Source organism: Dreissena polymorpha, chromosome 12 (assembly GCF_020536995.1).
Source record: "Dreissena polymorpha isolate Duluth1 chromosome 12, UMN_Dpol_1.0, whole genome shotgun sequence".
Lineage (NCBI taxonomy): Eukaryota > Metazoa > Mollusca > Bivalvia > Myida > Dreissenidae > Dreissena > Dreissena polymorpha.
This window is the reverse complement of record NC_068366.1, coordinates 57,467,965-57,490,372: the sequence shown is the minus strand read 5'-3', so window position 1 is coordinate 57,490,372 and position 22,408 is coordinate 57,467,965. Positions and strand designations below refer to the sequence as shown.

Sequence of the window (22,408 nt, the reverse complement as noted above, 5' to 3'; positions counted from 1 at the left end):
CCTGTCTGTTGGTCTGTCTGTTGGTTTGTTTGCTCCAACTTTAATATTTTGCCATAACTTTTGCAATATTGAAGAAAGCAACTTCATATTTGGCATGCATGTGTATCTCATGGAGCTGCACATTTTGAGTGGTGAAAGGTCAAGGTCATCCTTCAAGGTCAAAGGTCAAAATATACCTAGAAAGGTGCAGATTTGCTTCAGTTTTGTGTTTAGGTTCATTTTATTCCTAAAATATCACAGCTATTACACTATGCCTCCAAACAATATACGAAAGCTTTACCCAAACCAAGACACTCTTGATGTTAGTAATGGTAGGTGAACGTAAGAATTAAATGCTGGCAATTCACATGAAATTGACATGAGGGTTTATTAATTATCCATGGTCCTGACCCCTTTAATATCTGAAATCCCTGTTTGTGCATATAACATAATGATAACACCCTTTGGGCGACCTAACTTTGTATTTCAATCAGTTTCTTGTTTTGACCATTATTTTTACATTATTATCAAAACTTGTTAGTTTCCTACCCTTGAAAAAGGAGAGGGACTTACGGTTTGCGCTCTGTGTCTGTCAGTCTGACACTTTTCTGGATCCTTCGATAACTTTAAAAGTTCTTCACCCATTTACTTCAAATTAATACTGAACCTCTCTTATGACAATACGGTCAATCTCAACTATGTATGGCACCATTACCAACCCTGGGGTGCCCCTCCCACATAGGCCACGCCCACCCAAAATTGCCTTTTACTATAATTTCTTCATTTCTACACCGATTCACTTCTAATTGATACTGAACTTCTCTTATGACAATACGGTCAACTATGCATGGCCCCATTACAAACCCTAGGGCGCCCCTGGGTCAAACATGCGGCGTGGGGATGTGCGTCGGTCTCTGCCGCGCCATTTCTAGTAAACATTGGAAACATTGGCATCTTAAAGGAATAAATTATGTATGAGCCCAAATTTTGCAGAACTATGGCCCTTGCTCATTTTTGTTTAGCTCCTCAGCTGAAATCATCATCTAGCAGTCACAATAGTTGAGCGGTTGGAGAGGCATGCATTGCGTCCTACTACTGCTCAGACTATATCATGGTAATGCCTTAGCCAAATAACACAAGTATTCACCATGTGCAAATGTCTTGTTGTCTGTATAACTCTCTCTATTAGCTCAAAGTAAAAAGCATTTGAATTTGCACACTTTGGTATTTTAGTTTAATTTTGTTTGGACATTACAATTGTTTTGAAACTAAAGATTAGTGTTGGGGCATAACACTTCTCTTTAAAATGTTTATTTGTGATTATTATTTTTTTCAGTTTGGCAGACAAAACATGCTGATCAAAAAGAATGTGTACCACAGGGGCCAGTGTTTCCATTTGAGTGATTGACAAGAAGAAGAAGAGATGAGAAATGTTATCATCATATTTTAGTCCCTACATTTATAGTGTACAGCTCAATGTATTGAACCGGTGTTGTAGAATATAATTGTGATACATGCGAACATTATAACATTATATATAAGATGATATTTCAAAAGCAATAAGAAATAAAAAGTATAAAAAGGTCAAAACAGTAAACCTTGTGTTTACAGTGGACAGGTTTAAAGTGGAAGTGACTAGTTAACTGTTGATCATAAGCTGCACTGATGGAAAAAATAGTGGGAAATTACTATCTAGAAAACTGTTTAACGTACGACAACAGTTGTGGAACTTCATAAATGACCGTATGTAACAGGGCTGTGCAGTTTTCCTTATATAGCTATAGTGAAACCTTTTGAACACTAGTGAAGTCACTGTTTTTTTTTCCAATCTTCATGCATTTTGGTCGAATATTTGTTCAAATGATGGCTCAGTCCAGTTTCGAAATTTTTATGTCTAGTTAAAAAACATATCCACTAGAGCACGAGGCAATTGTCTTTTTATGGCTATAATGAAACCTTGTAAATTCTCTAGAAGTGACATTTTTAGCCATATCTCCATAAATTTTGGTCAGAATATTTATTCTAATGATAGCTCAGTTGTCGAGTTTGTAACTGGTTTCGGTTTGTAGACTAACATGGCTGCCAGTGGACATGACAGTTTTTCTTAAAGTGCTAGAGTAGAACCTTGTTAACACACAATTGGGCTTTTTTATGTGCATTTTTCATGAAAGATGATCAGAGCATTTGGCCCAATGTAATCTCAGCTGACTTTGAAACTGGATCACATAACGTCAAAAAGTGGGTCAAAATGTCAAATTAAAAAAAGCTTGTAAACACTGGAAGTTGCATTTAAAATTGTGTTCCTTTTTTATGTCCCCCACTATAGTAGTGGGGGACATATTGTTTTTGCCCTGTCTGTTGGTTGGTTGGTTTGCGCCAACTTTAACATTTGCAATAACTTTTGCAATATTGAAGATAGGAACTTGATATTTTGCATGCATATGTATCTCATGGAGCTGCACATTTTGAGTGGTGAAAGGTCAAGGTCATCCTTCAAGGTCAAAGGTCAAATATATGGGTCAAAATCGCTCATTTAATGTACACTTTTGCAGTATTTCAATATTCAAGATAGCAACTTGATATTTGGCATGCATGTGTATCTCATGGAGCTGCATACTTTGAGTGGTGAAATGTTAAGTTCATCCTTCAAGGTCAGATGTCAAATATATGTGTCCAAAATCGCTCATTTTATTATACTTTTGCAATATTGAAGATAGCAACTTGATATTTGGCATGCATGTGTATCTCGTGGATCTGCACATTTTGAGTGGTGAAAGGTCAAGGTCATCCTTCAAGGTCAGAGGTCAAATATATGTGGCCCAAATCGCTAATTTTATGAATACTTTTTCTATATTGAAGATAGCAACTTGATATTTGGCATGCATGTGTATCTCATGGAGCTGCACATTTTTAGTGGTGAAAGGTCAAGGTCATCCTTCAAGGTCAAATATATGGGTCAAAATTGATCATGTAATGTCACTTCTGCAATATTGAAGCTAGCAATTTTATATTTGAAATGCATGTGTATCTCATGGAGCTGCACATTTTGAGTGGTGAAGGGTCAAGGTCATCCTACAAGGTCAAACGTCATATAGGGGGACATTGTGTTTCACAAACACATCTTGTTTAAAGTTTGTCAAAACATTTGCTGTAATGATAAGCAAAGTCAAGTTTATAAATGATTATTTGCCTACAAATTACATATTTTTCATCAAGTTCATTTATTATTCTAAACTACACCCTCTCAGAATAGTTTAGTTACTTCTGGTCACAGTTGAGCACCTTAGGGCTCTTGTTCTATAATTTGATTGTTTTGGAAAATTGTCATTTTGCCAAAATGTGAGCAAGTCCAAATTTAATTAATGTATAAAGTGGAAAATTATCTATGAATCTGACTGCATAGATATTTGGTATTCAGCAAAGCATCGTGTAAATGTAGTAAAACTAAACACAATTGTGTTAGCATAAAACTGGCCATGTCATGGGGGTCAAATGGTTAATACAGACTTGTAGGAAAAAGACTTCTAAAATTTTATCCATTAAATATATTTTGTGTACATAATGATTAGCTTTTTCCTTCAACTTATCGCTTTCATGGTGTAAAGAAAACATGCCGACTTACTAAGTAAGTCGGAGATCTGGGTTTGATTCCCAGTGAAAGTCAAGTCACAAGGAAAAATGCTTATTGTTGGAAGGATTTATTAGTTATTCAAAACGTAAGATTTTTTTCTTTGCTCGTTCAGTTACAAATAACAGCAAATGATCTGAAAGTTTTTGTTTATAACGTAGAAGTTAGTGTCATGAATAGTAAATTGGAATAATGCACTTAATAGAAACTATACATATTGTATATAAGACTAAAATACGCAGAAATGAAATACCAGTAGCATTATTAATACACTTTTATACCCCCACAAACGAAGTTTGTCGGTCCGTCTGCCTGTCTTGTCTGTCGGTCCGTATTAAGTGTCCGCTCTCTAATTCAAGTTGTTTTTACCCGATCTTCACCAAACTTGGTCAGATGTTGTATCTATATGATGTCTAGGTCAAGTTCGAATATGGGTAATGCCGGGTCAAAATCTAGGCCAAGGGGTCACTTAGTGCGTTTTAAACTTTGAGCATGGTGTCCGCTCTCTAATTATGCACCCCTTCGAAGAAGAGGGGGTATATTGTTTTCCACATGTCGGTCGGTCCGTCCATCAGATGGTTTCCGGATGATAACTTGAGAACGCTAAGGCCTAGGATCATGAAACTTCATTGGTACATTGATCATGACTGGCAGATGACCCATCTTGATTTTCAGGTTACTAGGTCAAGGTCACAGTTATTCCAAATAATAAAATGGTTTCAAGATGGTAACTCAAGAATGCTTAGGCCTAGGATCATGAAACTAAGGATCATGAAACTTCATAGGAACATTGATCATGACTGGCAGATGACCCCAATTGATTTTCAGGTCACTAGGTCAAAGGTCACAGTGACAAAAACGTATTCACACAATGGCTGCCACTACAACTGACAGCCCATATGGGGGGCATGCATGTTTTACAAACAGCCATTGTATATACTACTACCCCATGCTCGTATATAAGTAATGCCGTATCAAGCCAGTACTATACTAGCGAGTCATGTATCGGATATATCCTACTACCCATGCTCGTATATAAGTAATGCCGTATCAAGCCAGTACTATACTAGCGAGTTATGTACCGGGTATATCCTACTACCCTTGCTGGTAAACGAGTCTTATACCGGGTATATCCAACTACCCCATGCTCGTATAAGTAATGCCGTATCAAGCCAGTACTATACTAGCGAGTTATATACCGGGTGTATCCTACTACACCATGCTCGTATATAAGTAATGCCGTATCAAGCCGGTACTATACTAGCGAGTTATATAGCGGGTATATCCTACTACCCCATGCTCGTATATAAGTAATGCCGTTTCAAGCCAGTACTAAACTAGCGAGTTATAGAGCGGGTATATCCTACTACCCCATGCTCGTATATAAGTAATGCCGTATCAAGCCAGTACTATACTAGCGAGTCATATACCGGGTATATCATACTACCCCATGCCTTTACATAAGTAATGCCGTATCAAGCCGGTACTAAACTAGCGAGTTATATAGCGGGTATATCCTACTACCCCATGCTCGTATATAAGTAATGTCGTTTCAAGCCAGTACTATACTAGCGAGTTATATACCGGGTATAACCTACTACCCCATGCTGGTATAAAAGTAATGCCGTATCAAGCCGGTACTATACTAGCGAGTTATATAACGGGTATATCCTACTACCCCATACTCGTATATAAGTAATGCCGTATCAAGCCAGTACTTTACTAGCGAGTCATATACCGGATATATCCTACTACCCCATGCTCGTATACCCGGTATAAGTAATGCCGTATCAAGCCAGTACTATACTAGCGAGTCATAGCGGGTATATACTACTACCCCATGCTCGTATATAAGTAATGCCGTTTCAAGCCAGTACTATACTAGCGAGTCATATACCGGGTATACCCTACTACCCCATGCTCGTATATAAGTAATGCCGTATCAAGCCAGTACTATACTAACGAGTCATATACCGGGTATATCCTACTACCCCATGCTCGTATAAAAGTAATGCCGTATCAAGCCAGTACTATACTAGCGAGCCATAGCGGGTATATACTTCTACCCCATGCTCGTATGTAAGTAATGCCGTACCAACCCAGGACTATACTAGCGAGTCATATACCGGGTATATCCTAATACCCCATGCCTTTATATAAGTAATGCCGTATCAAGCCAGTACCATACTAGCGAGTTGTATACCGGGTATATTCTACAACCTCATGCTGGTATATAAGTAATGCCGTATCAAACCAGTACTATACTAGCGAGTTATATAGCGGGTATATCCTACTACCCCATGCTCATTATAAGTAATGCCGTATCAAGCCAGTACTATATTAGCGAGTTATATAGCGGGTATATTCTACTACCCCATGCTCGTATATAAGTAATGCCGTATCAAACCGGTACTATACTAGAGAGTCATAGCGGGTATATACTACTACCCCATGCTCGTATATAAGTAATGCCGTATCCAGCCGGTACTAATACTTGCAAGCTATATACCGGATATATCCTACTACCCAATGCTGGTATATAAGTAATGCCGTATCAAGCCGGTACTACACTAACGAGTTAAATACCGGGTATATCCTACTACCCCATGCTCGTATATAAGTAATGCCGTTTCAAGCCAGTACTATACTAGCGAGTTATATACCGGGTATATCCTACTACCCATGCTCGTATATAAGTAATGCCGTATCAAGCCAGTACTATACTAGCGAGTCATGTACCGGATATATACTACTACCCCATGCTCGTATATAAGTAATGCCGTACCAAGCCAGTACTATACTAGCGAGTTATATAGCGGGTATATCCTACTACCCCATGCTCGTATATAAGTAATGCCGTATCAAGCCAGTACTTTACTAGCGAGCAATATACCGGATATATCCTACTACCCAATGCTCGTATATAAGTAATGCCGTATCAAGCCTGTACTATACTAGCGAGTTATATAGCGGTATATACTACTACCCCATGCTGTTATAAGTAATACCGTATTAGTTACACTGTTTGTAACTGATGGTGTATGAGAGCGAAGCTCGAGAAGGGAACTGAGGGTGTATATCCTATACACAATCAGTTACTAACTGTGTATCCATTATATCTCAACCGATTACTCGGGGTGTATGGAAATTTCTCAGGGTGTATGGAAAATACACAATGGGCACATGGCCTCTCAAAGCAAATCGAATCAGGTCATTTTTGTAGGAGGCGAGTTATACCTTACTACCCTATGCTCGTATAAGTAATGCCGTATCACATCAGTTGTATTTTTGACGTCATTTAGTTATATACAGGATAGTTATATAGCGGGTATTTCCTATAACCCCCAAGTACGTACTGTTAATGCTATATCAAACCTGTTATATTCCTAATTTCACAAAGCTGGTATAACCGACTATCCCAGGCTCAAGTTTGCCAAGCGGTATCTACCCAGTAATATTCTATATGTCATTATGCGGGGATACCTGACTATCGTATGTTCGTATTTAAGTGATGCTGTAGCACATTAGTTCAACACTCACAAGTAATACCAAGGGTATATAGGGTTAGGGCAACTAAACCTAATCATATTGTTCACTGCTCGCCTGCATGGTCTGTTCTTCTAAAAGCCATGTAAGAAACACAATCATTCTGCTGTGTGCATATTTTGATCAAATTAATGAATGCTAGTTCGGTTGTTCGGCGTAGCTGTCTTACCAAGCTTTTCACATAAAATACCCTTTATCAACAAACAATTAAATGGGGAAATTTCACGCCTGTAGACCCGAATGAATGAATCAGAATATTTTAATTATTGATTTCAGAGAAATCACCCACAGCATTGGCCAAATCACTGCGGAAATCCGGACTTTCTCATTGCGATGGCGATAAAATAAATTCATAATAAGCCTTGTGAGGCCACATATGATCACATGTAGTATATTTTTATCTAAGGACAAAATTGTTCGGTTTGAATATACGTGCACTTTATAAGAAACACATCATGCGGTGGATATGCGACAATTAAACCTTTATTTTCTATTTAAATATTTATAAACGTGAATATACGACTTGCTTTAACGATACAAGCGTTAATTCGTTACTGATAGGATCATGCAGCAGCAATGAATAGGACACTCCTCGTGTAAGTAATCATCATAGTCTAGGGACCCTTCAGATTTTGCATCGTAAAAAGTGTGAACCAGTAATATTGCTTAAAATGGTTGAGCTAACTTAATTTTCATCTTTTCTCGTGCTCTTTAATTACCCACATATTTAGGTCTGGTTGATAGTACTTATACTTCCCACAGAGCAATTCGGTTCAAATTACTAATAACAACAATACACATTTTTAGCTTTATTTCAAATGTGAACATATTTATTTAACGCAGACGTGTACATAATTTTAACACAGAACAAGGGCTGTTTGTAAAACATGCATGCCCCCCCCCTATGGGCTGTCAGTTGTAGTTGCAGCCATTGTGAATACGTTTTTGTCACTGTGAACTTGACTTTTGACCTAGTGACCTGAAAATCAATAGGGGTCATCTGCCAGTCATGATCAATGTACTTGAGAAGTTTCATGATCATAGACCTAAGTATTCTTGAGCTATCAACAGGAAACCATTAAACTGTTTTGAGTCACTATGACCTTACTCTTTGACCTAGTGACCTGAAAATCAATAAGGGTCTTCTGCCAGTCATTATCAATGTACCTATGAAGGGGGTCATCTGCCAGTCATTATCAATGTACCAATGATTTTTTTATTTTATGATCCTAGGCGTAAGCATTTATGAGTTATCATCCGGAAACCATTTTTCTATTTCGAGTCACTGTGACCTTGACCTTTGACTTAGTGACCTGAAAATCAATAGATGTCATCTCCGAGTCATCATCAATGTACCTATGAAGTTTCATGATCCTAGGCGTAAGCGTTCTTGAGTTATCATCCGGAAACAATTTTACTATTTCGAGATCAATAAACCTATGAAGTTTCATGATCCTAGGCCAAAGCGTTCTTGAGTTATCATCAGGAAACCATCTGGTGGACCAACCAACTGACATGTGCAAAACAATATACCCCTCTTCTTCCAAGGGGGGCATAAATATAATATTAATTTTTAGTAATCTAAATTAAATAAAAATTGCTAGATTGTATTTTCCGAGAAATTATCGGAAAACATCGTTAAAGTTAAAGGGTATCTGCCAGCTTATGCCATTATAACACAAATGTTAAATGACAAAAGCTGTTGCCCGGTTCACGGCACGCGGAGCCTACCCTATTGTGAACCAAAATCTTTTTGTGTATTTCATCCTAGTAGTTACCTTGACATAGAACAGACACATTGGTTACTTTTATGAAACAATTCTTATAAAACTTGGTATACAAATTGCGACATTGTTGCCCATTTGTCCGTCAGTCCATGTCCGAATAGTAGCTAAAATTGAGAAAACTCAGTAAGATTTCATGAAACTTAATATTCACATAATTTTTAAATACACAAAATAATACATTGACCATTTTAATTTTGTGATAAAACTTGGTTTTCAAATGAACTCAGAAGAGCAATGTGATATTTATTTTGTCCCTACCGTTTTCACATGAAGGGATTTACGGTTGACCCACTGTCCATCGGTCTGTCAGTCAAATAAACCTGGATCTGGTTACAATGTTTTCCTAAGATTTCACCAGGTTACCTACTTTTTGGAAACACTCAACCCAGGCTTACTCAACCAAGATGAGCATGTCGATCAGGTTTCATCAACATTGAGTCGAAAAAAGCCTGGTTTCTTCCATCACCTGATGATCCTCTAACACAGCAAGTCAATCCTCGAATGTCCGAAATATGTTCTGGTTCTTATAGTGGCAGACAAAAACAAGACCTATGATTTTAAGTAAATTTGTTATGTTCATATAAACATTAATTATTCCAACTATTTTTTTAGCTCATATATGTTGTTATACAATTGTATTAAACATGGCCATTTAAGTCTTTCATAAGATTCTAACTAAACAAATGAGTTTTAATTTCTTTTAAAACTCTTGATGCAAGCAAACGATGAACGGCAGTATTGGGGGAAAAAAACTGGCAGACAATATGTATTTGACCATCAAAACTAGAGAAGACTGAGATAAAGATATGCAGAAAATGAAGCAACACCAGTTCATACACAGTGCTAAACTCACATCATAGAGATGTTTAAGTTCATGGTTTTCAAGACTATTAAAGCTCAGGACGTTGGTACAGTCTAACCATCTACAGCATTTCTCTTGAACCACATGAGAGATGATATGTGCATCTTGCTGTCCTATGGAGTGGAAGTCTTCCTTGCAGGATATCCATTTGCACGAATACTCCTATAACAAGCAACTTTGTAAACTGCAGATTGGAAGCCAAAGTCAATTAACTTACAGTGTCCACATTTTTAACTTTAGTTATAATCATTGACTAAGTTTTTCACAAATGTTATTTTTGATTGAAAATGTTAATGAAAAGGCAAAAAAAAGAGATTTACTGTGAAATAAGTCAATGGAGATAAGCCTACTAATAGCTCTTGGTGTGTATTGTGGATTTCACCATGATTTGTTTAACTCTATTTTTGTTTTATTTATCTATATATTGATATTTTCTATGAGTTCTTTACGCAGATACACATCTAATCAGAGCCTCTGTTAATGTAATAAAAGTATGTTACTGTTCTGTTCTTCTGTTAATAACTAATCTAAAAAGAAAGAAAAAAAGTAAATTTGCACTATTGTATGAATATGGCATACACTTATTTTTCCATGTTGAAATCTTATTAAATTCATGATATGAAGCCCTAAAATGTTTGTAACAAACAGATGGATGGACTGACAGACTGACCGATGGAAAACGCCAACACTATATCTCTCTGGCTTTGGAAAGGATAATGATTCAACAGAAAGTAGAAATCATCAATAAAAACTTGATGCATCTAAGTTAACTTAGCAATTAGTGAGTTCAATATGTCCTTTAACTGAACAAAAAACAGATGTTTCAAAAACTTAACATGATTTGTCATTTGTTGCAAATATTAAGAAGCACTTACAGGTCCTGGGTTTCAATCACCAACATATGATAAAATAGTTCTCAGTAACAAAAGGCACAAAAATGCAAGAAAAAAATCACTTTAATGTTAAAATAAATACATATAGTTATTCAATAAACAATGTATATTTTGTCATAAAGTACCGGTCCTGGATTTTTCTCAACATCATTTAAGAGATTTAAGAGCATCAACATCCGCTGGGACAGGTTAACATGTTGTTGAATACACAGCTGCATCATGATGTAATGAAGACCACCTTGTCCACACATACGACCCAGAATCATCAGCCCAAACATCTTGATCCACATGGTGGGTGGGAAATGTTTGTATGTTCCTAAAGAACAAAACATGTTAATGATTTATCATTTCAAGTATAAAAGGCAAGCCTTAAAATTCTTAGAAAGCTTTAACATCTGAAGGTTAATATCACCCTGGCTGTGCAGATCTTGGTAATATACCCATTTAAAAAACATTCCTTAAAGCCACACACCTTGAAATGAAATATCTGGCATAGTAAATTTGGATATAAATAAGAAACATATTTTATCTTTGCCAATTAGAATATATCTGGTGGTTGCAAGGTAGAAATCCGTCTTTCTTGTGCTTTAAAACTTAAAAATAATTGTGTTTCTCGAATTGAACATGTACGTATACAAATCATACATTCAGTTTTAAAATAAAAAAAATAAATTACTTGCTAACTAGGCTATAGATTTAATGACAATTTTGCACACTTTCAAATTGCATCTATATGTACTGAGTAACATGTATTTCATTTCAATGTGTGTGGCTTTAATGTAATAAACAAGAGTGCTAAACTGTCACAAGATACACCCGTTTGAAGGTTTTGGACACCATGCTAAACGCTGGAAATGCACTAAGTGACCTAGTTTTCGACCCGGCATGACCTATATCTGAACTTGACTTAGATATCATTAAGACACAACTTCTGCCCAAATTTGGTGAAGATCGGATGAAAACTCTTTCAATTAAAGAGCTTACACCATGCTAAATCCTTGAAATGCACCCTGTGAACTAGTTTTTGACCCAGCATGACCCATATTTGAACTTGAACTAGATATTGTCTAGATACAACTTCTGACCACATTTGGTGAAGATCAGATGAAAACTACTTCAATAAGAGAGTGGACACCGTGCTAAATGCTTGAAATGCACTTAGTAACCTCGTGACCTAGTTTTTGACCTGGCGTGACCCATATTTGAACTTGACCTAGATAACATTTTGACACAATTTCTGACCAAATTTGGTGAAGATCGGATGATAACTACTTCAATTTGAGAGCGGACACCATGCTTAATCCTTGAAATGTACTAAGTAAACCCCTGACCTTGTTTTTGACCCGGCATGACCCATAATTGAACTTGACTTAGATATTGTCTAGACAAAACTTCTGACCAAAGTTTGTGAAGATTGGATGAAAACTACTTCAATTAGAGAGCAGACACCATGCGAAATGCATGAAATGCTCTAAGTGACCTCGCGACCTAGTTTTTGACCCGGCATAACCCATATTTGAACTTGACCTATATATCATTTACACACAACTTATGACCAAATTTGGTAAAGATCAGATGAAAACTACTCCAATTAGAGAGCCACCAATGCTAAATCCTTCAAATGCACTACGTGACCCCGTGACCTAGTTTTTGACCTGGCATGACCCATATTCAAACTTGACCTAGATATTGTCTAGATACAACTTCTGACCAAGTTTGGTGAAGATCGGATGAAAACTATTTGAATTAGAGAGTGGACACTGTTATGGACGCCGCCGCCCGCCAAGGGTGAAACTATAATACGTCCCGTTTTTTCAAAACCGGCGTATAAAAATAAGTAATATCCCTCACAGGGTTCAGGTCACACAATTAACTTATAGACAATAGGCAATACTTAATTCATTCGCTTCAAACTGTTTCTCTTGACAGATAACAAATGTTCAATCAAATTTTCATTCAAGATCTTGTCACTTCATTTGGTTACAAATTTGAAATATACTAAAATTTGCCTTCATAATGGAAACTTCTATTTTCCAAGCATGCCTTCCACTTCCTTGAGCTGACTTCGTTGAGTTCATGATTAGCAGATGCAATCTGTAAGATTTACTTATAAATAACTCTAAAATAAGTGATTGTTACCAAAAAAATAAAAAAATATAAATTCTTTTGTCTAATTACACACTTTCACATACATAAATGTGACACACGCATAAAGGCCCATAACCATCCAATCAAAATATTCAGAAATAGAGGTGCTCATTATACTAACAGTAATGACTAAGTTTGTATACATGTATGTTTTTTCAACTATGTTTTGCAAAATATTCTCATGCAAACCAGGGTTTCCAATTTAATAAGCCACATGTACATTGCATGTAACAGGGGTAAAACAATGCTAACAAGAAATGTGGTTGTCAGAAACACAATGCCCCCTAATGCGCCACTTTGATTATTTTTTTACCTTTGACCTTTAAGGATGACCTTGATCTTTCACCACTCAAAATGTGCAGCTCCATGAGATACACATGCATGCCAAATATCAAGTTGCTACGTTCAATATTGCAAAAGTTATGAAGAAGGTTAAAGTTTTGGTTAAAGTTTTTAAATTATTTTTTTTGACCTTTGACCTTGAAGGATGACCTTGACTTTGACCTTTCACCACTCAAAATGTGCAGCTCCATGAGATACACATGCATGCCAAAAATCAAGTTGCTATGTTCAATATTGCAAAAGTTATGATGAAGGTTAAAGTTTTGGTTAAAGTTTTGGGACACACACACACACACACACACACACATGGACACATACAATGACAGACAGGCCAAAAACAATATACCCCCGATCTTTCGATCCGGGGGCATAAAAATAATCCTGGTTGTGTTTTTCAAGCAATCTAGCTAAAACAAACAGGTTTAATAAAATAGAAAGATTAACTAAAATGAACATACCAGTTATATAGGGCTATAACTTTCATATTGAGTATGTCAACACAAAATCGTGTCATTAGTTGCTAAAAGATACAGAAAGCATTATATGGGAAAGTGCATGTGTTGACCTCCTTTTTTTGTTACTTTATTTGTACATAAAATGCTTGTCAAGCATACACAAGTTAGTGATTTAAAGTCATACCATTGGTGAGCCTATCAGCTTAATTTTACTCTCTTTTCCAGTCTCTGGTTGCTTGATGTGGCGACTGCAGAAGTGGCTCAGCAAAGCGTCTTCGTTGGAGCAAACAACCCTGCATTCTGGACACCGATTGTGCGCCTCCTTTAAATATAAAACTTTGTGAAACATAAAAATATATTTAACATTTATTTTTCATCATTTTAACCAATAAATACCTACTAAACAAGAACTTTGACATTAACTTAGATAAGAAAACATATATATTATTTTCAATTAAATTGTTAAACAAGAGCTGTCTCCATAGGATGACGTATGCCCCCAATAAATGCTTTGATAGAAATTATGAGCATTTTTCGAACCCTAAACGCGGACCCTAAGGTCAAGGTCATGGGGTAAAAATTTGTGTGGGTATGGAAAGGCCTTGTCCATATACACATGCATATCAAATATGAATGTTACATCTGAAGCGACAAAAGAAGTTATGAGCATTTTTCGAAACCTAAACACAAAGTGTGACGGACAGACAGACATCAGACAAACAGACAGAAGGACAGTTCGATCACTATATGCCCTCCTTTCGGCGGCATTAAAAAAGTTAATCCAGAAATGCAAAATAAGTCCCAAACTAGAGAGCGGACACCATACTTAATCCTTGAAATGCACGTAATGTAAGCAAGTTAGTTCAAATAACAATGTACACAATTTCAATACTTTCTTAAAGTTAGTTCAAATAACAATGAACACAATTTCAATATTTTCTTATCACTTAATCAATAATTATTATTTTAAAAAAAAACATCCTGACAGTCCCCTCACATTTATGTGACTGAACTATCAGTCAAAAAAACGTTTGTTAGCTAACAGGGAGATATCTGTTATGGGAGAAGGTTCAAAATATTTTTGCCATTTCTTATATCACACTGCAAGTGTCAGTGCTACTGGCTCTGGGCATTTTCTATTTTTATCAAACCACTAAATTCAATGTATTTTATTCAGAAAACTTTGCAAAAGACAACCTCAGTGTCTGGACTGACCTGATGCACCAAATCGCACAAGTCAGCTACATCTCTGAAATTATTTCAATACAATCATTTTCATTAATAAAAATAGATAACAAGAGCTGTCAGAGGACAGCGCGCTCGACTATTCGAGTGCTTGACAGTATAACGTAAGCCATCATGGGGAAATTGTTCATATTTAATAATTTATTAGATGATCTTTCAAAAATAAAAAAAGGAAAAAAAAATAAAAATTTGGGGAGGGGGTAGGGGGGTTGAGAGGGGGGTATAACGTGGGGTGTGGTCATTTATTAGACGATCTGACGATCTTTCAAAAATAAAAAAAGGAAAACAAAAAATTGGGGGGGGGTGTGGGGGGGGGGGGGGCAGGGATTCTGGGTTGGGGGGTGGGGGTATTGCAGTGCTGCAGCTAGGATTTGAAAAAGGCAGGGGGATTTTTTGTCAAAAGGGCACTTTGGACGCGCAGTATTTTGTCAAAAGGGCACTTTCGAGCGCGCGGGTGTTTCTAGAATGCTTCCTCATGCATGTTAATTTATGTGTTATCAATAATTGTAAGAATAAATAATTCCCATTGTCATTAAACAATTCAAATTTAATTACTACAATGAGGAATAAATTAATTACAATGTATTTTAATAAGAGATTTATTAATCATCATATGTAACAAAATATAAAAAAAAATTATTTTTTTTAAGGGCAGGGGGGGCCCTAGGAAGGTCAGGGCGGAGGTTCGGGAGGGCAGGGCGGGGCGCCCTTCGATTTAGGCCTAGCTGGAGCACTGGTATTGCACGGGTGGAATCCATTGTGGTATTCAGGTAAGTGTTGTTTTGTCAAAGTATTAATAAAATCTTATCACAAATAAAGAAGTTATGTGAATTTAACTTTAAGCAAAATGTCCAATTCTCAAAGTAAAAAAGGGGCCATAATTCTATCAAAATGCTTGACTCAGTGGTCTAATCTTGTTTATAGGTTGGGGTCATGTTGGAAAACAAGTATGCAAAATATAATAGCAATATGTCAAAGAACATAGGAAATATTTGGGGTAGTACGCAAACTTTAACATAGATTTATCAATAATATGCATATTCTGAGTATAAAAGGGGCAGTAATTCTATCAAAATGCTTGATTAAGTGGTCTGCTCTTGTTTGTAGGTTAAAGGTCATGTTGGTAAACAAGTATGCAATATAACAAAGCAATATGTTAAAGGACATAGGAAATATTTGGGGTAGTACGCACAATTTAACATAGATTTATCAATAATATGCATATTCTAAGTATAAAAGGGGCAATAATTCTGTCAAAATGCTTGATACAGTGGTCTGCTCTTGTTTATAGGTTGGGATCATGTTGGTAAACAAGTATGCAAAATATGAAAGCAATATGTCAATGGACATTGAAAATATTTGAAGTAGTACGCAAACTTTAACATTGGCACGCTCACGGAAACGCCAACGCCGGGGTGAGTAGGATAGCTCCACTATATATATTTCATATATAATAGTCCAGCTAAAATACAGTCAACAATTAAAGAGTTGTTGTCACTGGGAATGTGATCTTGCATATATACACTTCATGTTGACAACATATTATTTTCAATTAAATTGTTAAACAAGATCTGTCTCCATAGGATGACGTATGCCCCCAATAAATGCTTTGATAGAAATTATGAGCATTTTTCGAAATCTAAATGCATTTTTTAAACCCTAAACACGGACCCTAAGGTCAAGGTCATGGGGTAAAAATTTGTGTGCATATGGAAAGGCCTTGTCCATGTACACATGCATATCAAATATGAATGTTACATCTGAAGCGACAAAAGAAGTTGAGCATTTTTCGAAACCTAAACACAAAGTGTGACGGACGGACAGACAGACATCAGATAAACAGACGGAAGGACAGTGCGATCACTATATGCCCTCCTTCGGCGGCATAAAAAACGTTAATTTAGAAATGCAAAATAAGTCCCAAACTAGAGAGCGGACACCATACTTAATCCTTGAAATGCACTAAGTGACCCTGTGACCTAGTTTTTGACCCGGCATGACCCATATTCGAACATGACCTAGATGTTGTCTTGATACAACTTCTGACTAAGTTTGGTAAAGATCAGATGAAAACTACTTCAATTAGAGAGCAGACACCATGCTTAAACCTTAAAATGCACTAAGTGACCCCATGGTCTAGTTTTTGACCCGGCATGGCCCATATTCGAGCTTGACCTAGATATTGCCTAGATACAACTTCTGACCAAGTTTGGTAAAGATCAGATGAAAACTATTTGAATTAGAGAGCGGACAAGAAAAGTGTGACAGACAGACAGACAGTGAGAAAATATATACCCACTTTTCTTCGAAAGGGGGCATAAAAAATGTGGAGTAAAATATATACAAATGTGTTCTTTTTCTTTGCAGACTGACTTACCTATCAAAATAGTTACATAAACAAATATGTATAATTATATTGTTAATATTATGCGCATAAATAAAACATTTGCTATTTCATGTAAAATTAATTGTAGACAGCAAATAATGAAACAAGAAACCGTTTGAGACGGGTGATGCTCCAAAAAGGTTTTTTTGTCACAATATTGCACTATATATTCAGATAAAAGGAAACGTCTTGAGGGGCATAACTTTGGACAAATTAATACAATGGATGGTTTAGTAACTTAAAAATTTCAAAGGGCCATAACTCTGTAAATAAATCATCTAACCAGAACCCACTAATAACATGCGCATCTCCTCAAGGTAGTTAAGCTTCCCATAAAGCTTCATTGTATTCCAGTCAGTAGTTGGGGAGAAATAGCCCGGACAAGAATTGCACTATATGTACAGTTTATAGAAAATTTCAAAGGGCCATAACTCTGTGAAAAATCATCCGACCATAACCGGCTTATAATATGCACATCTCCTGTTGGTAGCGAAGCTTCCCATAAAATTTCATTGAATTCATGTAATAAGTTGCTGAGAAATAGCTCGGACAAGAATTGCACTATATGTACAATGGAAAATTTCAAATGGCCATAACTCTGTGGAAAATCATCCGACAAGAACCAGCTGATAATATGCACATCTCCTGTTGGTAGTGAAGCTTCCCATAAAGTTTCATTGAATTCCCGTAATAAGTTGCTGAGAAATTGCTCGGACAAGAATTGCACTATATGTACAATGGAAAATTTCAAAGGGCCATAACTCTGTGAAAAATCATCCGACCAGAACCCGCTGATAATACGCACATCTCTTCTTGGTAGTGATGCTTTCCATAAAGTTTCATTGAATTCCAGTCATTAGTTGCTGAGAAATAGCCCGGACAAGAATTGCACTATATGTACAGTAAATGGAAAATTTCAAAGGGCCATAACTCTGTGAAAAATCATCGGACCAGAACCCGCTGATAATATGCACATCTCCTCTTGGTAGTAAATCTTCCCATAAAGTTTCATTGAATTCCGGTCATTAATTGCTGAGAAATAGCCCTGACAAGAATTGCACTATATGTACAGTTAATAGAAAATTTAAAAGGGCCATAACTCTGTGACAAATCATCCGACCAGAACCCGCTGATAATATGCACATTTCCTCTTAATAGTGAAGCTTCCCATTAAGTTTCATTTAATTCCGGCCTTTAGTTGCTGAGAATCCAAAAATTGTTCACGGACGGACAGACGGACTGACGAAGCGGCGACTATATGCTCCCCCCCCCAAATTTTTTTGGGGGAGCATAAAATGTCAAATTAACATGGATAATAGAAAATATTGTGAAATGCTTTATTTATTAATTAGAAACTAGATAACACTTCTAAAATGATTGCAAGTTTCCATGACTCATTGAGGAATAAACCATGTAAAATGTTTAGTTTTGCAAATTTATATAGTTATGGGAAACAACTACATTAAATTTAAATATCAAAGCTTTTTTTTAAATTGTATATGTACCGGTAAAACACCGCTTCATTCGTAAGAATGTCATTTGAGCCTAGATGAAGATACAGCTGTTGAACATCCATCTTCCGCAAGTCTCTCAACAATGCATGGCGAAAACGATCACAAGAAAATTTGGCACCTTTGAAAACAGAGTTGGCGAATGTCTGTGTAAATAAATCACAAATATACATGAATGAATACACAAGGAAAATTCATGCTTTGCCTCAAGATTAAAATGAAAAGTTTGCAATTACAATTCCCTACAATCTGTAAAATATTCCACACGCTTAAATAAAATATATAACCATGCAAATTAGTTAGAAAACGCAATGATGCCAATCATTGCACATGATGACATCAGCATAATAAGTTTAACTTTATATTGATGACAAATACTGTAATCATACGAAGCTTAGGACTTGACATTTGAACTGTTTAAGTATAAAGAAATGAAATAATTACATCATTTATAGAAACTATGAGTATCACGTTTAAATGGTGGCATTTCGTGTTTTCTCAAAAATGTTTACAAAAACAGTAAACATTTAAACGACTGTTGATATCAACATAATCCATTTTAGTTCATTACGTTACAATGTTGCAAAACTTATTAAAAGCTGTTAAAAAAAAGACTGGTATACATTTGTATCATGTGTGCCAGATGGCCCTTATTCACAACAGCGTAAACATAACAAAACACCATGTACGACCTAGACGTCTTGAATATTTGACACACGTCGGCACAAAGTGCTCGGGAAAATTTTCCAGCTATTTGTTGCATGATCATTCCCCGAATTGTCTTGAACATTTGACGCGCGTCAGCACAACGTGCATGAGGACATTTTTTCCGACATTTATTCATCCGCATTCATTTTTAATTTAATAAACAGATACTCGTTTTTATGTACATCTTGTTAGGTAGAAAACAATAAAAAATTTACACAGGTGTAGTCTTATTGAAGAAATGTGGGATCAATATTTATTTGTCTTTGTTATAAAATACTACGGCATGTAAGTAGAAAATGTGTACCCAATGACTCAACAACGGCAAGAACAGTTGGTTTTAATATGACGTCATTGCCCAATGGGTAATGATCTGAATATAACTTCTGGAAATAATCATTACTTTCAGTTTGGAAATGCGATGTCAATGACGCTTTTATAACTGACATATGGATACCGTTTAAACGGTAACCTTTTGTTTATTTCATTAATCATTTTGTTTTAACGTTAGAAAAATGTGTACATGTGATACCATTAATAGAAACAAACCTGAAACTGTAATTACTGTTCTATACCATTGTCATTACATATTCTCATCAGAGATTGGCAGGCATTTGACAGCTATATCGTCAGGAAGAATATCCTTAATCCGATGAGCATTGGAGTCCCCAGCAATACGGTTCACTTTTCTCCTGTCTTGGGCACCTGAAAAAATAAAAGGAAAATGCTTCCTGACACAACACTGCATCCTGTTCAAAAGAGTCTGCGTAATAAATCTACTAATTATAAAAAGACAAGTCTTAACAACCCAAATACTACCTTAACAATACTATTGCAACAAGACTAATAAGGACGACTAAACTTGTCTTATGTGTATCTAACTACACAAAAAGAATATAAACAAAACAGATCAATCACGCTTTAATAAAAATAAAGGTCACACAAGTTAAAAAGCACTAGTTTTCAATAATCAATAAGTGTCAAAATTGCAATACACTGGTCAGTGTTCAGTGCAAATATCACTATGAACATGATAAAAGTGTCAATTATTGCACTACAGTCCAACCTGTCAATAAAGACCACTCAAGGGATTTGATCGTTGTGGTCTTTGTTCACAGGTGGTCTTTATTCGCAGGGTCGATCAAAACTTTGCAAAATATGCTAGTAGTTTTTTAACAGGTACCTTATCTATGTATGTGCTCTATTGTTTAAATGTTTGAAGACTTATGCATGTATAATGAAATAAAGGATTGAAAACACAGTTTTGTTTTACATGTGTATATTTATTACATGTTGTATTTCTATTCCATTATGTTTTTTATTTTTATTTAATTTATCATATACATGTACTGTATAAATAACTATTGACATACATGTATACGTATATGTACATGTAATTCTACAAAGTACAAAATACACATAACATAGCAAACAATTTATACATGACATATATGAATCATTACTACACAACCAATAAAGTTGACAATAATGGGCAATAAATGACATCTGATATTTATATAAGACTGAATACATCCGTCAACAAAACACTTATGCACTAAGTCATTCACTGACGCGAATTCCGACTCACGCTTAGGTCGTTTACTTTCACAGTTTACGTTCTCCTCGAATTCGTCCATAATCTCATGTTTACGCTTTATAATGCTCTGAATTTGAGTTTTTCCTACACCAAGATCACTAGCCACTCGTCTACAACTGTGTTCTTTATCTAACAAACTAATGACCTTAACGCGTTCTTCCAACGTCAAGAACTTACGCTTGGAAAGCCATGATGGTTAACTTGAACTGACAATTAACTTTTCTATAATCTATGAACGTCTTATTACGGAGACATTTAAGAAGAGAATGACTATCAAAATGTTTGTCTTTAATAGGCATCGTAAATGATATGAAACCGTTAATATCCTTAATGAGTTTATGAAAGCCCCAAATTTGTCTTTGATATTTTCGGCAATTAGTACATTAATCGCGAGTCACTTAAATACAAAGGCAAATTTTTACACTTTTGACAAACTGTCAAATGCATAAAAGAAGCAGGCGAACTACCAATTAGCAATGAAGTTAAATAAACAAACAACTGCTGTCGAGTGCAATAACTGTCACTTGCCAATATCTCCATAGCGACCGACGAGTCCACTAGTAAGATGTGTATCACGTGACTACGCAGCGTCCCTGGCGGTCTTTTGTTTTTGAAAGTTGCGAAATCGTTGATTTTTATGATTGCAGTGGTCGTTTTAAGATATCAAAATAGAGATTTGGGAATGTAAAAGGGTGGTCGTTGGTCTTTGTTCACAGGTGGGCTTTATTCGCAGGTTCAATATATAGTGAAATCGTTCGGGAGGAAATCGGTGTGGTCGTTATTGACTGTTGGTCGCTATTAACAGGCGGTCGCTCGGGCAGGTTGGACTGTAGTGTGTAACACACTGAATGTGTCCAAATGCGCGAAGCACCGGTTTTTTATAATTAGTATTAAAGTGTCACTCAAAATTGTCAATCCACTGGTAAGTGTTCAATCAATGCAAATATCACAGTCACTATAAACACATCAAGTGTCCAATTATTGCAACTAGTGTAAAACACACTGTAAGTGTCCAAATGCGCGAAGCACGTGTTTTTAATAGATCACAAAATGGGTAATAAACGCACAGTTGAACTTAAGGTGAAAGTAAACACAAATCCTTCGTTCACTCACACCGAGTTACTAGGACTAGGTCGTGAAAATGAATGCCACTTTGAATTATACACTTTACAACGTCGAAATACACCAAATCACAATTAAAAGATAGCTATTGCAAGTTCAAAAACAAAACTGAAACTATATAACGCGCCGAAATGGACTGTCTTGATCTCAAACAATGTCACAAACGTATACAATACCGGATCTCAACCGTTTGAAAAGCTCG

The 22,408-nt window shown here is 36.1% G+C and overlaps 1 protein-coding gene and 1 long non-coding RNA gene across 6 annotated transcripts in view; one reads left to right on the top strand and one right to left on the bottom strand.

Moving 5' to 3' along the window:
• The window catches only part of LOC127853267 (uncharacterized), a 25,443-nt gene extending 11,045 nt beyond the window's left edge, over positions 1-14,398 (top strand). The window contains exons 5-7 of the long non-coding RNA XR_008036543.1: positions 1,002-1,093; positions 1,316-1,411; positions 13,866-14,398. This is a non-coding gene — a long non-coding RNA (uncharacterized LOC127853267). The remainder of the gene's footprint in view (positions 1-1,001; positions 1,094-1,315; positions 1,412-13,865) is intronic.
• Positions 8,898-22,408, bottom strand: LOC127853266 (uncharacterized). Of its 5 annotated transcripts, none has more exons than XM_052387619.1 (8): positions 22,383-22,408; positions 20,037-20,192; positions 18,777-18,928; positions 14,856-14,889; positions 13,825-13,962; positions 12,705-12,789; positions 10,821-11,011; positions 8,898-9,964 (listed from the first exon to the last, which is right to left on the bottom strand). In XM_052387619.1, exons 3-8 carry the CDS (start codon positions 18,845-18,847, stop codon positions 9,641-9,643), a joined length of 843 nt encoding a protein of 280 aa, XP_052243579.1. In that variant the 5' UTR covers positions 18,848-18,928; positions 20,037-20,192; positions 22,383-22,408; the 3' UTR covers positions 8,898-9,640. The 5 variants fall into 5 exon arrangements, with proteins under 5 accessions (XP_052243579.1, XP_052243580.1, XP_052243577.1 ...); XM_052387620.1 differs by having other exon boundaries at positions 18,777-18,903; XM_052387617.1 differs by having other exon boundaries at positions 20,063-20,192.